At 42.1% G+C, this 16,069-nt stretch overlaps 1 protein-coding gene across 4 annotated transcripts in view; it reads right to left on the reverse strand.

Annotated features, from left to right (window-relative positions):
- Positions 1–779: 779 nt before the first annotated feature.
- The window catches only part of LOC147640334 (separase-like), a 44,167-nt gene continuing 28,877 nt past the window's right edge, over positions 780–16,069 (reverse strand). For 3 of the 4 annotated variants that reach the window (XM_086779324.1, XM_086779332.1, XM_086779346.1), the window contains 20 exons: positions 9,076–9,369; positions 8,855–8,968; positions 8,203–8,424; positions 7,909–8,028; positions 7,659–7,817; positions 7,226–7,576; positions 7,041–7,130; positions 6,631–6,885; positions 6,410–6,533; positions 5,285–6,316; positions 4,616–4,850; positions 4,402–4,504; positions 4,089–4,283; positions 3,892–3,947; positions 3,525–3,742; positions 3,027–3,261; positions 2,418–2,937; positions 1,940–2,296; positions 1,734–1,821; positions 780–1,574 (listed from right to left, as the gene is read on the reverse strand). In XM_086779324.1, coding sequence (XP_086635450.1) covers positions 1,069–1,574; positions 1,734–1,821; positions 1,940–2,296; positions 2,418–2,937; positions 3,027–3,261; positions 3,525–3,742; positions 3,892–3,947; positions 4,089–4,283; positions 4,402–4,504; positions 4,616–4,850; positions 5,285–6,316; positions 6,410–6,533; positions 6,631–6,885; positions 7,041–7,130; positions 7,226–7,576; positions 7,659–7,817; positions 7,909–8,028; positions 8,203–8,424; positions 8,855–8,968; positions 9,076–9,369 — 5,274 coding nt within the window. In that variant the 3' untranslated portion in view covers positions 780–1,068. The remainder of the gene's footprint in view (positions 1,575–1,733; positions 1,822–1,939; positions 2,297–2,417; positions 2,938–3,026; positions 3,262–3,524; positions 3,743–3,891; positions 3,948–4,088; positions 4,284–4,401; positions 4,505–4,615; positions 4,851–5,284; positions 6,317–6,409; positions 6,534–6,630; positions 6,886–7,040; positions 7,131–7,225; positions 7,577–7,658; positions 7,818–7,908; positions 8,029–8,202; positions 8,425–8,854; positions 8,969–9,075; positions 9,370–16,069) is intronic. The other variant, XM_086779341.1, reaches the window with a different exon arrangement.

The following is a 16,069-nucleotide window of genomic DNA, read 5'->3' on the forward strand; positions in this document are numbered from 1 at the left end:
CTTTTGGACACGTTCAATATCCATCTACATAGGCGATGCCAACAGAAACCCTGTTCCCTGCAGTCACCCGACATCTTGTATCCAACTGCCATTTATAGTCAAACGGAAGTACTCCCAAATATCTTAAGGTATTCACCTTCTCCATTAATTGACCTTGGCAGAAATGTCTTTACTAACCTGCCAGCCACCATCATCCATTTTATACATCACCATCTGAAAGTAGAGATGGTGCAGACTCCCACCCAGATTCCATGTTCCATCCACGCTTGACAAGTAACACTCTAGCAATAACTTTTACCATTCTATCCCACTGGAATAACGTCAGTCTTTTTAAAGTCTACATCGGTATATGTTTTGAGCGGAAGCCAACTTACCCTAGTGGTTGATTTGTAATGTTTGTACTCGCTCGGATATTTTGTGACTGTTCGCTAAAATTATTACCTACTTGATCCTTCTCTCCCTTTGTTCATCATTACCCCCTTATTGTTGCTGTCCCCATATAACCAAGTCAGTTTAGTGCGTGCATATGATTTCATGGGGCTTGTGTGTGTGCATGCGTATATGAGAGAGAGAGAGAGAGAGAGAGAGAGAGAAACTTTTTTAATGTTGTACGAAAATCCCAGGAGACAAAATATGATCTTGCTTGTCACATGAGCTTGTGATCAAGGTATAACACCAACTTGCTCTACGAATCAATCCTCAAAATCTTAGCACCAGTCACAACCCCATCACTGTTTCTTCCGAGGAGAATGCAAGCTACAAAAAGAGAACAATGAAGATTTGACACCATATAATAGTTTTCGCAGTTCTGTGTAAAAGGGAACATCTTGCCTTCGCATAGTTCCCAAGATGTTTTTACATGCTTTAAAAAAGGTGCAAATCTAATCAGAATTGCCCTAGCTTATTTCTGGTACGTTCTAGTTAATTTACAAACAATCAAGTGAGCCACACAAGTGCACTCCAGATTTTCATATACGTTCTTCGCAGTAGGTTCACTAAGAGCTGTTACATACAAATTTGGATATAATGCCAGCATACAAGGCTTCTCCATGTACAACATCCTAGGGCTTAAGACAGAGTCCTCTTTTTTATCAAAGTTGGAATTCCATAGCACACCGGTGAGGCTCCAATAAGGTTGGGCAGTCTGCAAGTGTTTCTACCTTCTCCAATGTGGGATGCTGTTCTTGGTCCCCTAGGATAAGCCTCAACCAGACCTATTATGGAAGAAGTATCTGAACTCCTTGTCGATTTGATTACCTTCTGAATTCTCTTCTGTCCTTTGTGACACTGATTTCTACAGGACTCTTTCAGTTCAGCCACTGCCTTAGCCTGTGCATTGTCAGAGTCAAGCCAACTACGAAGTAAAACTCTGCTAAAACGATCAATATCACCATCTGTAACATCCCAAAGATTGGCAATTACTGTTGGACAACCAGCCATCAAGTATGACCAGGGCACTCCAACAGGTTCATAATCACCCCGTGGCAAAAGCCGACCACTACTGCACCCCATTAGTAAAGCAGCTGCACAGCAATTCATCTTCCTCATCCTCCTCTCTGGAAGATACTGGTCCCCTGAATAAATTGTGAAAATGATTTGTTTGAAAGAAGCAAATGAATAAGCCCAAAGACTAAAGTTCACTTACACCTTGGCAATAACAATTAATAAAATCTCCTCATAAGCGAGTTCAATTGAGATTCAAGCAGCTAAAACAAGGGTAATAATATAAATACCACTTCCATGGCCAAAATATACGAAGAGTTCGTGAGTTTGCAGGCCATCCATATACTCCTCCACTGTAGGTACTTGACCTATCTTTCCCTGCAAACAAAATTTTGTTGAAGTCATTAGTCAAAACACCCAGTACTAAATCTGCCTTGGCTAGTAAAAGCTTAGATGTGGATCACTCTGAGAAAGGAGTTGATAATAGTCTTAATACCTTCCATCCTTGCTGACACTTGAACATATCTTCAAAAGCAGCTTGTGTGCTTCCAAGATCCCCACTTGGGTTGAGCAAAAAGTATGTATTGCAAGGGTCAATAGCAGGTGCAATGAGCATGGCTGTTGCAAAGGTCCATTCATGTGCAGCCACTACTCTGGACAATTGAGTTTCTTCACTCCTGCTAGTTGCACCACAAAGTCCATCGGGCAACCCACTACTGCCTGATTTATATTGCTTTCTTCTTGTTTCTTCAAGGAAATATCTATGAATCATAAGTGCCTTTATACTTCCCAAGGATGGCATTCTGTACACTTCTTTCTTCCTTAATGCTGGCAAACTCTCCAACGGCAATGCCTGCCACAAGAACAGCAGTACAGCAAAAATTAAACATTGAAGCGGCTCATGAGTTAAATGTATCCACTAATATGTGATGAACACAACATGAAATACAAATTAAAAGCATTACAGACAAGACCTGCATATGCACATCCAGCACAAGCGCTACAGGTTCTCGGTACAAATTCTGTTTCTCGACATTTTCAAAATCTTCTGAAAGATTTCTTTGCACCCCCCCACAGGAATTTGCATTTCTTTCAGTAGCAGGTACCTCATACTGGTGGCACACCCCGCTTTGAACTACCATTTGAAATGATTCAACAAAAGCCTTAACTGCTTTGTTAATCAAATCAACGTTTGAAGATTTGGAACTGATATCTTTAATGGCCTTGGAGCCTGTACCATTCCAAGAGTGTAAAACCAAATTCTTCCCACCTAGCAACCAAGCAATCCCCTTCTCAAGCTCTCCCCTAGTCAGCGAGCCTGTTCCTTGTAGTAGTAATCGAACTAATTCAACATCAAGAGGACCTGACTTGGCCATAGATTCTAGTTTCTTTTTCAAGCCCTCTGCACTTTGTTTGAAAGCCCCTGATCCTTTGCTGGAATAATTCCCAAGAAGAACAGATTTCCAAGGACCCAACCAGGACTCTTCCATAGCCCTACAAAGCAGAATTTAAAAAAAAAGAGTCAAAATCTTACTTCAATACAAGCCCAAACCATGCATAAGTTACTAACCCCAGAACATTACCTCAAGAGAGATGCAAGTCGAGCATCAAGTTCCATCCTCCACTCCCACCATTTGCACTTTTCTTCCATTGAACTTAGATTCAAGACCCCAGAGGTTGATCGACGGCTCTCATCCAAAATATTCCTAAATTTTGTGACAAGACTGCCAAATGCTGTTTTTATGCCACCTTGTTTTGCATCAGATGAGGGTTCGTCTTGGTCATTCAGATTATATGGACAGCAAGGTGTACCTAAGCCTGAGAACACCAAAAAAGAAAACCTTTCCTCTTGAAAATGTATAGTCACATAGTAAATCAAAATTAGTTATAATTTGCTCTAGCTGAGAGGGCATACGGAAGATTAAGCCCATCTGCAATACTGAAGTCAAGACTTTATCTTGAGAATCTAAACATATTACATGAAAAAATAGCTAAGTTGCAAATGAAGCAAATCTGATTGTTGAAAGCCACTTTTGGTAGTGCAACGGTCATGCAAGTGTCAAGAAGACTCTGATGCTTACTTTCTGGAAGAGGAGCGCAAGGAAGGATCATGGACAAAGGGTTGGTGTCAGCATCGAAGCGAGTAACTAAAAGCCATGCATCGCAAGGGACTTCCTTCAACACACTAAATAGGTATTGAATCTCCTGATCCACCAAGCTTACGCAAATTGTTGAGCAAGGCAGCTCGATGTCCTCGTGTATGGCTGACTGAAGACCACTCAAATCACTTGACCAAATCCTGTGAGCTTCAGGAAGTAAGTTTCACCTCATTTATTTGCTGAAAAAAGAGCCAAACACTCTCACAGAAGTGGACAACACAACACTTTCCAAAAAAAAAACATAAAGAACTTTGCAACCACAGAAGAAGTCTGAGAGAAGCTTACAAACCTGAGTGCCTGCTGCATTCCATCAATGCTTGGGTCAGCACCAAAGAGGTCTGAAATCTGAAAAACATGTTAATTCTTCGGGTAGATCTGTACATGACTAAAGAGCAAATAAAAAATAGAGGATAAAAAATTCAACAATTAAGCCCTTTATAAAGGCCTCAAGGTTTAACAGTACTATTCAAAATACATCTTGCTGACCTTGGGTCTTTCAAAGATGGAAGAACTTTTTTTAGCATCCAATACAGATAGATGCTGTTGTCTTGTAGTTGCACCCAAGGATATCTGATGAAAGTATGATGCCGACCTATTAGGTTGTAACTCACTGATAAGTGAAGCCTCAAAAAGACCTCCCAAGTCTTTGGGAACATGAAGAATTGCCAAAATTCTTGCAACCTGATCAGTTCCCAGATGTGGTTTAGAGAAAATTAGGATCCCATGAGAAATTTGCAAGAAAGACTCGTCAGCAAGTTAGCACAATGCTCAGAGAAGAATTTTGGTCACATGAGCATACCTTGCACAATACAGGAGGCATCTCCTTGCATAAAAGGAAAGCACGACAAAGCCATATTAATGCCTCTGATACATCCACACTTCCTAAGTAGCAGCATCCATCCCTGCATTGCCACTCATATACATTTCAGCAACATGGCTAAGCCTTTCCCAGTACAAAAAATAAATAAACTTTGACCAGTAAAAGCCCAGATATAGTTTGGTTAATTCGCTACCGTAAATCCATGCCATTTTGTTGTCTTAGAGCAAGCATGCTGATGTGATATAAAAGGCAGCCTTCCTCAACTGGATAATGCCCTGATTCTTTTACAGAAAGGCATTCAGGCACACAGTTACCAGGTGAATCAGATAAATGATGAGAACCATAATCCCCCAGTTTAAGCACTGAAAGGGCTTTGTGAAAATGTTCATGAACTTCATGATCATTTTCCACGTTTATCAGGCATTTCCCTGAAAATCCACAGAAAAAAAAAAAGACTGCAATTACCTAAGCAGTTGGAAGTGCAAAAAGTTGAATGTGACTACACAAATTGGCATGACAAGCAGACAGAAAGGCAACAGCATAGACTAACTGCACTACTTTAAAAGATTCTCATGAGATATGAAGATATTTGAAAGCATGGCATATATTAAAAAGATTCTTTATCAATTCTGAGCATGGCTCAAAATATGTACAACTGTGATCTCCAAAATCTAATATGATTCTAGTAGTGCCCAGATAACATAATAGAGTTTAAATAGTTGGAAGAGGGTAGATTTAAGATACACAAGTGACAGGAGGATTTAGGCAGAGCACATGGTACAACCTAAATGTTAACTAAAGAGAAGGAAAAACAAGCTTATGCTACTTATTTGAACAAACTATGGATTCTAAAATCCTTTACCTTTTTGCAATAAAACTCTCGCCATTAAACGCCTTGCACAACTAACCCATTTACTACCAAGCCATTCATGCATAGACAACTGCTGGCTCCAACCCCTGCTCTGGTTATGGCACCAGCATATCTTGAGGGATTGTGTTCCTGTACCAGAGCTGTCAAAAATTTGCTTCACAGATTTTGACTTTTCTGTCACAACTGCCCTACAACTCTTTTCCTCTCTCAAGGTACTTGAATATTGTAGTTTTTCTTTTTCCTGATTTTCATGAAGTAAATCTACATCAGAAACTTTTCTCCTTCTGCATGGCTTTCTGAGTCTTTGGATCTTCTCTGTAGCCACTTGATTTTTACTAACTTTCTGTACCTTGCTTTCTTGAATACTCATTTTGTTACTTGACTCAGTACACAACTCTTCAACTGTATCTTCAGGCAAAAGAAACGTGCCATTCCCATTCCTTGACTTAGCCGAAGCTTTGTGCCTTGTACGATATCCATTTTTATAGTTATTAACTTCACTTAACACTGAAGCAGACTGATCAACTTTTGCATAAGGTCCGGGCTTTATCTCAAGTACTCGTTCACATGACACTTCGAAACACTCAGTCCTTGTTGAGCTTCGAAGTCTGTTTCTGGTAGGTTTCTTATCTTCCGTAGCAGAAATGTCCATGCAGAACAACTTCTCAATTAGGTTTTCTTCACAGCCATTTTTTCCTTGGTCATCCTGTCCAGTTGTTTTGCTGGCACCTAACCTATCCTGTTCAGGTCTGCTCTTTGAGCACTCAATGATAAGACAGCTGATCTTTTTCTCAGCACTCTCATACCCATCTATAGCAGTTTTCAACGTCTGGATAGACTTCACTGAATTCCTATCAGTACGACGGCGTTCCAAATCTGCAATACGAAAATCCAAAAAGGCTTCAGCCAGCTGCCTGCAGTGTTGACAAACTAGCCCTGTCTCATGTTGGTTGAAAAGCCGTGAGGCACTTTCAAAGCTGCTTTCAGCTAGCTCCCATAACTGCCGCTTTCTTTGTAATTCGCCTGGCGTTAAAAGCACATCACACCTTGTTAATAACAAGCACAAGCTGTTAGAAAAACACATGAACGTGAATCATAAAGGGTGCAGATTGCAACCTAGGCACGAATTGAAAAGCCCTTCTACAAATGAGAGACTGTGAGAACTTGCAATTTGACAGCCCTCTCGAAAATTACTCTCTGCATCGTCAACAATTCCTAACATTTCATTGATAACTCCAACCTGGATCAAGAAAAGCATGAGAGGCAGTAAATACAAGCTTGATGTAAAACTTAACTTGAGTTATTCTAAAGTTAGGAATGTGATAGTTATCATGCACCTGCATTAGACTCTCCAAATAATCACCAATAATTCGCCACTGACTAGGGCCTGCTTGGGACCTCCTTGCAGGGTTGATGCTGGGCCAATTGTTGATAGCCACACATCCCAATGCTTCAAGGTAGATGATCTTGTGTTTGGCATCCAAAGGCTCAGCTTTAGTAGCTCCAGCCTTAGAGGACTTACCAAAAATCTTAAAACTCCGATTCAGTGATTTTAACCGAAGACAAAGTGCTGCCTTCGCATTGTGAAGTGCCTTTAAAAACAATGGTAGACATCAGAGAGTCTAAAATATATACGTCAAGTAAACTATTTAAGAACCCCACTTGCAGGTCTATGCACATTAAAAAAGCAGCAGAAGAAACTGAAACATGAAATAATTAGTGCCTTGGGTCAGCATAGGAAGCATACTTCTTGCAGGTTTCCACTGTTTCCGCTAGATTCTGACAGCATAAAGAACGCCTGAGACAGCTTGGAAATATCCTCATTTGCCTTAGAATCCTGCCAGAAACAACAGCATTTTCTAAATAAAATAGCACATGGTACACCTCAAATCTCAGCCCCTGTTTAATTGGCTTTAATTGGCCTGTACTTACATGTGAAGCATGGATCATTTCTGCCCAGCTGGACGAGGCCAAATCATCACAAAAACTATTTTCATTGCTTTTTCTTGAGAAGTCCTTTAATATGTCATTGAGAAATGCAGAAAATACTCCTTTGGGATCTTTGTTGACAAAAGTACTCAACAAATCTTTTGAGTCTAAATTTAATCCCAGTTTTTGTTTGACAAGATTTGGCCAAGCATGAAGAAAAGGACTGCGACAAAGTACATGGCTCATCTTTCCAGTCATACAAACTGCTGCAAATGCATCTTCTGGGTTTGTTTGGCTTGCAGAAGCAATGTCTAGGAGCAAACCATAAACTCTGTACTGCAAACTGGAATAGCCCTGCCAAGAAATAAAATGAACACCGATTACAATGCATCCTTAAGACACACCCAACAGAGCAAGCAGCATCAACATTTCCTACCTTCAAAGCTAACAAATCGGCCACACTCTGTAGCAAGCCAGCAGCCTGTACTTGTGTCGAAAATAGGCTGTTACTGTGTGTGTGATCCACAAATGACTTGCATGAGGAAAACAAGTCCTCAAATAGATTTAACCCATTAGAGATGTCTTCCAAAAAATCCTATGATTAAAACCAAAAGAAGGTTATATGTGAGACAGGTTATAGAGCATAAGGTTTGAGACTCAAAACAGGCACAATAGAAATCATTTACCTTCATTATGGGATCAGCTTCCTGCAAACAAATTGCTCGGAGAAAATATTGTGTGGCTAGCTGAGCCTTGAGTAAAGCTGTAATGTTGCAATAACTGCCAGTCTCATTCAGACACTTTACCTGTTATCCTGAGAGCATGGTTACTTTCCAAATGTAGACACTAGATAACTCTAACAATGCCACTGGGAAAAACAAGAAGATTCGTCCCCCACCCAAAACTCTGTCAAACAAGAAAAAAAATTGCACTTCTGGACATGTAGCTGTTGATACAAAGATGAAGATGCATTGACTTACCAGATTGTTGATAGCTTGTGTTAAGTAAATTATGCATCCATTGCAAACTTCCGGATTATGCAATCTACAGATTCTTCCTTTCTCTACAAGGACTTTAGACCGTTGTAATGAAAACGAATCAGTTGTGTACACTCTATCCAGTAAAAGATCCAGTATCTTCTCCCTCATATGTAAGGCAAGGCTGGGTTCTGCTTCCTCCAAAGTCTCATAGAACAAAAGCTCCTGCAGCCACCAAAAATACAAATCAGTCTCTCTGTATCAAGACATTAACGTGAATCTTCCATCAGATACAGCTATGCAGCTGTCTCTTAAGTACATTGAATATAAATTTAAGAAAGTTTCCTTCCTACAAGTAACTTACGAGCTTTAGTTTAGATATTTGTAACAAATCAACCAATATGATCTTGGATTATTAAATTACTGTTAAAATACTACTGGATCAAGTATTAAGATAGCATCCAATAAATTGATCAAATCACACAGGTAGATATAGTTACTTCATATCTTCTGATCTGGAAAACACTTGCTCACAAATCCAGAAATACTTACAAAAGCACATGCTCACACAAGCAAACAAGATTGAGCAGAAAGAAATGCCATGTGCAAAAACAAAACATTATAGAAATACAGATTGGACCTGCAAGGTGCTTACCTCTTCCAAAAGTAGGCCTGCCGCATCAAGCGGTAGCGGAGGATCAAGACTAGAAATAAAGGAGAAGATTGTGTTCTCCCCAACATCTTTGTCTTGAGCAAGCTTCATAGCCCTCTGTGGCCAAGCACAAGCGTGTTATACTGTGAGCAAGCAATTTTCAGGAAGATACAATACTAACAAGAACCTATTCCTTATCTAGAGATGAAAGGCAATATATCTACCTTGAACCAAAGCTGCAAGAGTGAGTGAGGGAACGGCTTCTTTGATCCTGCTAAACCACTTCTTGCCCACCTCTCCAGGCTCTCAAAAAACACATTGAGTACTTCTTGAGATTTGTTGTTTCGATTCAAAGTATCAAAAAGGACGCTACTCTTTGCACAGGCATCTGATACAGCATCTGAAAAATCTGTGGTTTCCGTGTTTGACAGGCCAGCCATTCCCAAAGTGTTGTTGAGACTGATCCATGACACTCTTGCCCATGCAGCTGCATAAGAGATTCTAAACGGCTCATAGGCCTGCACCAAGAAAAATTAGAAGAATCTTATAGGGATGCATTTGTTATCCACAGAAAAAACACAGTTCACAACCAGAGTAAAAATGCAATGACTATGATCACAAAGCATGCAGAACCAAAATTTAAAAAGACTTGAAACCAGCTTGACTTGAAGGAGCTCATCTGAGATGGCACAATATGACATTGAGTAGGTCACCAGATGATTGCCTTTCAGAGAGAAGATATAAACACGCTGGAGAAAATCTTCTCCTTTTGTCCATGCTGTCCCTGCTGTCCAAACCAGCTCCAGCCGTAGTCCAGTGCCTCATACTTGAAAATCCTACATAGACATGCACCTAAGCTACATGTGTGAACCCCTACGCTCATAATCACTCTGAACCTCTGTCTATTTAAACAAATAGGGCTCACACTGGCCAACACTGCTAAAACTCTCCCTAATGATTCCATAGTCACCAGAAACGAGAAACAGGAACGAAATGTTCGAGGAATAGAAACGGGGAAACGAGTTTTTAGGGGTGGAAACAACCGTTTCCTGTGACACTAGCACTTGGGAAACAAGAAATGGCCAGGGAAACGGGTGGGGTCTTGAAACAAAGAAACACATTTCTAGGGACTGAAAGGGCTGTTTCCTGTGACTATGAATGATTCCCCAGTAGTGATACATGTATCTGTCTGGATATGACACATGTAACAGTATCCCTCACATGTGCTGGAAACCTACAAGAATAGTCACTCTCAGCATTCTCTAAGTGGTTTCTAGAACTTGTGGAACCAGTGTTTTTTTCTTGATTTGCCCCTCTACTCTTCCATTAGTCCTGACTGAAAAATATTGAGTCAACTGGGAAGCAAGCTTCACATTGGCAAAAACAATGTCGCAATCCTATTTTTGGATGTTAACATAGAAGTCATTTCACATTTTCCACTGCATTCACGTTTACCTACATTTACATGGTAATGAAACAGCCACTACTGAATAATGTATGTAAAATAAAAGTAATTAAGATTTACTAGAAATAAAATTGGCATATAATGTCACAAGCTCATGGAGAACCAGGGATAGACAAGAAAGCATTGGTGGAATTACCTCAAGTATATACAGACCATAAGATGGATGACAACCCATTGGCTGCCTATAGATGAGTTAGCTCCATTAAGTAAAGGCAACCAAACAAACCACACGAGAGAGAAAGTCATCAATGCCAACGCACACCATAGATCCAGCCAAAATTACTTTACAAGCTGTGCTTCCTAATACATGTAGAAAACTACACCCAAAGTTTGACTTTTCCCTTCGTGAATCTAGATAAACCTTGCATGTATTCATGTGCAAAGAGGGTAATACATTAATTAAGCTTTCTCCAAAGATGGAATCATCTTGTCTTCTTCAAACTTCTACAATTTTCCCAAGCCTTTGCTAATAACATGTGGGACCTAGCTTACTTGAGAGTGAGGGTAACACGTTCTCTCTTAATTTTTGGAATTTTTGGGAAACCCTAGGTTCTGGAAACCCTAATTTTTCCAGAGCATAAGAGGCTGTAGCAACTCTCCAATGCTTGATATATGCCCTCAATTTTGAAAAATGTTGGGGGATTTGAGATTAATGTTTCAATTAAGCAGAATTTTCAGAAAATCATAAAAATCCCAAACTTGATTTTACTTCCCGATTTATAGAAGTTCCCTGAGTTATTAATTTTTGGGCTTTGATGTGGACAATTTGAGAACCCCTTCCTTTTTGAATCAGCTGCTCTCTTGCTCTATCACGGATGTGACTGCTTGATTGTGTGTGCTGATTGAGTTGTTAGCATTCATCTCCTGTCTGTACCATACTGAGTGAGGGCCTGTGATGTGGGTGTGCCCGCTCGTGGGAGGACTCCCTGATCATTTTCATTTTTTTCCCATTTTTCCAGTTTTGCTGTAGTCATGGGGGAGCTGTTTTTTCCCTCGTCGGCCTGTAGGAGTCGGCTGGCCAGGAGGCCCGACTAGGGCTGGCCGACCAGGCCCTGCTAGTCATGGGGCCCATTTTGGGGGCTGTCAACCTGTTTCTACTTGTCGACTGCATTCCCCTTGCCCATATATATAGGGCACTGCCCCCCCCACACAAATATATAGCAGAGTTTATACAGCACTTCTCTCTTGCATTTCTGTGTTTCCTGCTCTCAGTACTATCTCATTTCCGCTGCACATTCCGACATGGTATCAGAGCCCAAGGTGGCTTGAAGCTTTGGAGACGGTGAGAGCTTGTGGGGCTGCTGTACTTGGCGCTGATTGGAGAGTGTTCGGGCTGTACGGGAGGTGGAGAAGCGGGTAGAAGGCGGACCTCATTGGTGGACAGCCACCTTGCAAGAAAGTGCAGCCACTTCAAAATTTTTTCCCCACCCAGCCTCCCTTCACAAGACCAAGTGAACCCCCGAGATGGCAGATTTTCTCGAGATGGCGGAAAAACCTGTGAAACTCCCCACCCCCCCGACGTTCCAAGTGGACCGACAATTGGACGAGAACAACTATGGCATTTGGAAGGTGTGATGGAGTCTGTTATCTTATGATTTAGCTGACTTCATCACGGTTGGAGTTTCAAGGCCAGATCCGGCGGAGGAGGACTCTTCACTATTAGTAAAAGAGCGGGAGGCCAAGCATAGTTGTGGGATCGTGTCAATGCTTGTGTGCGCTCTTTCATCTTTCTGAATTGCATACCCCAAGTGACCAATCATATCAAATATCAAACACATGATGCTGGCTCAAGGGATTTGGCAACACTTGGCCCCTCTGTACAATCATGTGTCACCCATGAAGAGAGTTTCCTTGGAAGTGCAAATGCGAGTGATGAATCCTCCAAAGTCTTCAACGATGCAGGAGCACATCAACAAACTCCAGGCTCTTTAGCAAGAGGTTCTTCAAAGCTGGGAAGAAGATATCATCAAAGGACATGGCCATCACCCTACTGTCTCATCTGTCCTCTCATACTCAGGTTTCTATTCTTCTTTAATCACTAATGGAAGGCTCAGCACCATTACTTGGAAGGAGCTTATGCCGATGATATTGAACCAAGAGGACCGGTTTCTAAACCCTCCACAGGGCAGAAGTTATGAGGCTTTGACTGGCCAGCGGTCGAAAGGCCACAACAACAAGGGCAAAGGGAAGTCGTCACAATCAAAGTCTTCTGAGAAGAAGGCCAACTCGGATCGTGATGCTGTGAAGGCCGAGCGAACCTGTAACCATTGTGGCCAAAACGGTCACTACTAGAGGAATGTCCTCCGCGGAGCACCGAGAAAGTTGCAGATTCCTCAGCTCTGCAGCCACGAAGACTCCAGCTTTTGTGCACTTGGAGATTATGGACACCGAAGCTTCATCTTCTTCACGCAGAGAGGCGGTTGGTCTCGCCATTGGGGATAACTCGAGAGTGGATTCTGGATAGTGGTGCTTCCAGGCACATGCCTCCTTACCGAGAGTTGTTACAAGACCTTCGAAGGCAAACAGGTCACATCTTTATTAGTGACAAGTCCACTATCCTGATTCACAGTGAGGGCAAGTTAGAGATCGTTCCTGATGACAGAGGAGAGAAGCATTCCTCCCCATTTCTTTACGTCCCATCTCTTGGCTTTCATCTTTTGTCCATGCATGAGGTTTGCAAGACTGGCATGTGGGTGGAGTTCGATGAGCATTCAATTGCTATCCGAGACAAAGCAACAGGCCGAGTTGTTTGTGAAGGCGGAGTGGAGAATGGGATTTACAAACTCTCAGCACTCTCTTCTCTTACAAGTACTTAGCTCGATGGTTTGTGGCATTTTCGTTTTGGCCACTTGAATGTGGACGCGCTGCGGCGGGCATTCTGGACCAAATGGTGGATGGCTTCCAAGATGTTGGCAGCAAGCAAGAACACTGCAATTCTTGCATTCGTGAGAAGCAACATAGGGAGTCTTTTCCGAGGCTACCAAGCGGGCTTCGAAACCACTCGAGTTGTCTCACACTGACTTGTGTGGGCCTATGCAAACCCCATCTTTGGGAGGAGCCTTGTATTTCATGCTGATTGTGGATGATTGTAGCAGGTTCACGTGGGTGTACTTTCTACCACATAAGGACCAAGCCTTTGCTCGGTTCAAGGACTAGTATGCTTTGGTGGAAAAGGAGTCTGGATTGCAAGTGAAGACTGTTCGGGCAACAAAGGAGGGGAGTTCTCTTCCAATGCTTTTGTGCGATTTTGTGCGGAGAATGGCATCTAGCAGGAGCTGGCCAATATTGGGTCCCCTTCAAGAAACTAAGGTGGAGATGGCGAGGACGATGTTGGAGCATCACGACCTTCCCTTCCTCGTCCCCTTTGGAGAGAGGTTGTAGCTACGGCTATCCATATCCTCAACCAATCTCTGACGACTGCAATGCCTAAGATGACTACATTTGAGGCTTATTTTGGCAAGAAGCCAGGCGTGTCTCATTTTCGTATTTTTGGGAGTGATACCTATAATCACATTCCGAAGAAGCAAAGGGGGAAGCTTGACTCCAAGTCCTAGAAGCTTGTTTTTGTGGGATATAACTCTCTTTCCAAAGGCTACACGTTATATGACCCGAAACGGAATGAGGTTGTTGTCAGCAAAGATGTTGTCTTTGATGAGCATGTTCCAACTTCCACTGTTGAGGAGCCATGGCTTCTTGGAGAGCTAGATGAGTATGAGAATGAGTCCCGAGCTATTGTTTGAGCTAGCCAGCCTTAGTCAATAGAAGAGGTTGATCCCGAAGTTGGAGATTTGCTACAACAACCAACAGGCGGCTCCACGTTCTGTTCAAGTACCGAAGTGGTTGTTGGATACCATTTGAGAGTCTAGTGTGACGGAGTATCCCTCCAAGTGGACCACAGAGGATGGACCTCGAAGATCACACAGAGTTCATGACAAAAGTCAATTAGAGAAGCATTTACAAGTAAATTATGCCTTGATGTCTAGTATCATTTGGGACAAAGAGCCTACTTTAGATAAGGAAGCTCTTTCCCAAAAGACTTGGAGGAAAGCCATGCAAGTGGAATTAGAGGCCATAGAGAAGAATGGACTTGAGAGTTGGTTCCGAGGCTACTGAAATGGTCAATCATTGGTGTCAAGTGGGTCTACAAAACCCAAGTATAAGTCCGATGGGTCTGTGGACAAGCACAAGGCCAAACTTGTGGCTAAGGGCTATGCTCAGCGACCAAGCATCGACTATGAGAATACTTTTGCACCGACAGCTAGGATGGCCACTTATTCGGACAGTTCTTTCTCATCAATAGTGGCCGATGTATCAAGTGGATGTTAAATCTGCGTCCCTGAATGGTGACTTGTGTCACCAACCTAGACACTTCCTAGTATGACAAGGGTCTAGGGGACTCCAAGATGTCCAAGTTTTCAGATACAACAAGCTTTGGGAATGGGGGATTATCATGCAATACAAACGATCACACTCCTAAAATTTAGAAGAGTTGCTAATTTGACCCGACTCCAATGGAAATTCCATTCACGTCATTATGTCTGGAATTGAGCAGATACCAAGAGTTGCCTAAGTACTTATGAAAAATGGGCTACCAGTTGGGGTATTTTTAGAGATAAAGATTATGAAACAACCCATCTCTTAGATTGGGACATGTGGCAAGAAAGTGGATCAAAGTGAGACAAGTGGCCTCACATTCGTCAAGAAAGTGAAACAAAGTGAGACAAGTGGCCTCACACTTGTCATTATAGCCTTCTCTTGCCATTTAGCTCATGGGAGGCCCAAAATCTATAAATTGGAGCCCTCTCTCTTCGCTTGAAGGAGGCTCTCTTGCTACACACTAGCCTCTACCACCGTTATAGGCTGCCCTAATGATGGCTACTCTCCATAGTAGTACGTGCATGGTACGAGTACACAAAGCACGCATCGGAATAAGTACTTTGAGTACGTCCAATTTTTCAATTAGCACATATAAATTATATACATACATACATATATATATATATATATATATATATATATATATATATATATATATATATATATGTATGTATGTATGTATGTATGTATGTATCATAGTAGCAATGAAAACGTGTTTCGCTGTCCCTAAGGCATACGAAACGTTTCGAAACGTTTCGTTGTTTTTGAAACGAGTTTTTTTTTTGACTTTTTTTTTCCCCAAAACTGCAATATCCACGTTAAAAAAACGTGGCTGCCGTTTTTGTGCGTTTCTGTGCGAGCGCCGAGCAGCCCTGCATCTTCGAAGTCACGCCGGCGCACAGGTTCTCACGCGTCCAGCCTCGCAGTGCGCACTCTAGCGTGAGTGACCACCACTCTCTCTCTCTCTCTCTCTCTCTCTCTCTCTCTCTCTCTCTCTCTCTCCTCTCTCTCTCTCTCTCTCTCTCTCTCTACACACACACGTCACACGTGACTCTCTCTCTCTTCTCTCTCTCTCTCTCTCTCTCTCTCTCTCTCTCTCTCTCTCTTCTCTCTCCTCTCTCTCTCTCTCTCTCTCTCATAGGTCATTATGGCCTTTTGAAGACGTTAATATAACATTTCATTTCATTTCATCTCTCTCTCTCTCTCTCTCTCTCTCTCTCTCTCTCTCTCTCTCTCTCTCTCTCTCTCTCTCTCTCTCTCTCTCTCTCTCTCTCTCTCTCTCTCTCTCTCTCTCTCATTTTGTTGGGATGACAGAGGATACCCCATACAGGTACTCCGATTTGTCTCATAGGCCGAGTTCGGTCTTTTGGAAGACG

The sequence above is a fragment of the Cibotium barometz genome, chromosome 3 (genome assembly GCF_041138505.1).
Source record: "Cibotium barometz isolate CiBa-2024 chromosome 3, ASM4113850v1, whole genome shotgun sequence".
Lineage (NCBI taxonomy): Eukaryota > Viridiplantae > Streptophyta > Polypodiopsida > Cyatheales > Cibotiaceae > Cibotium > Cibotium barometz.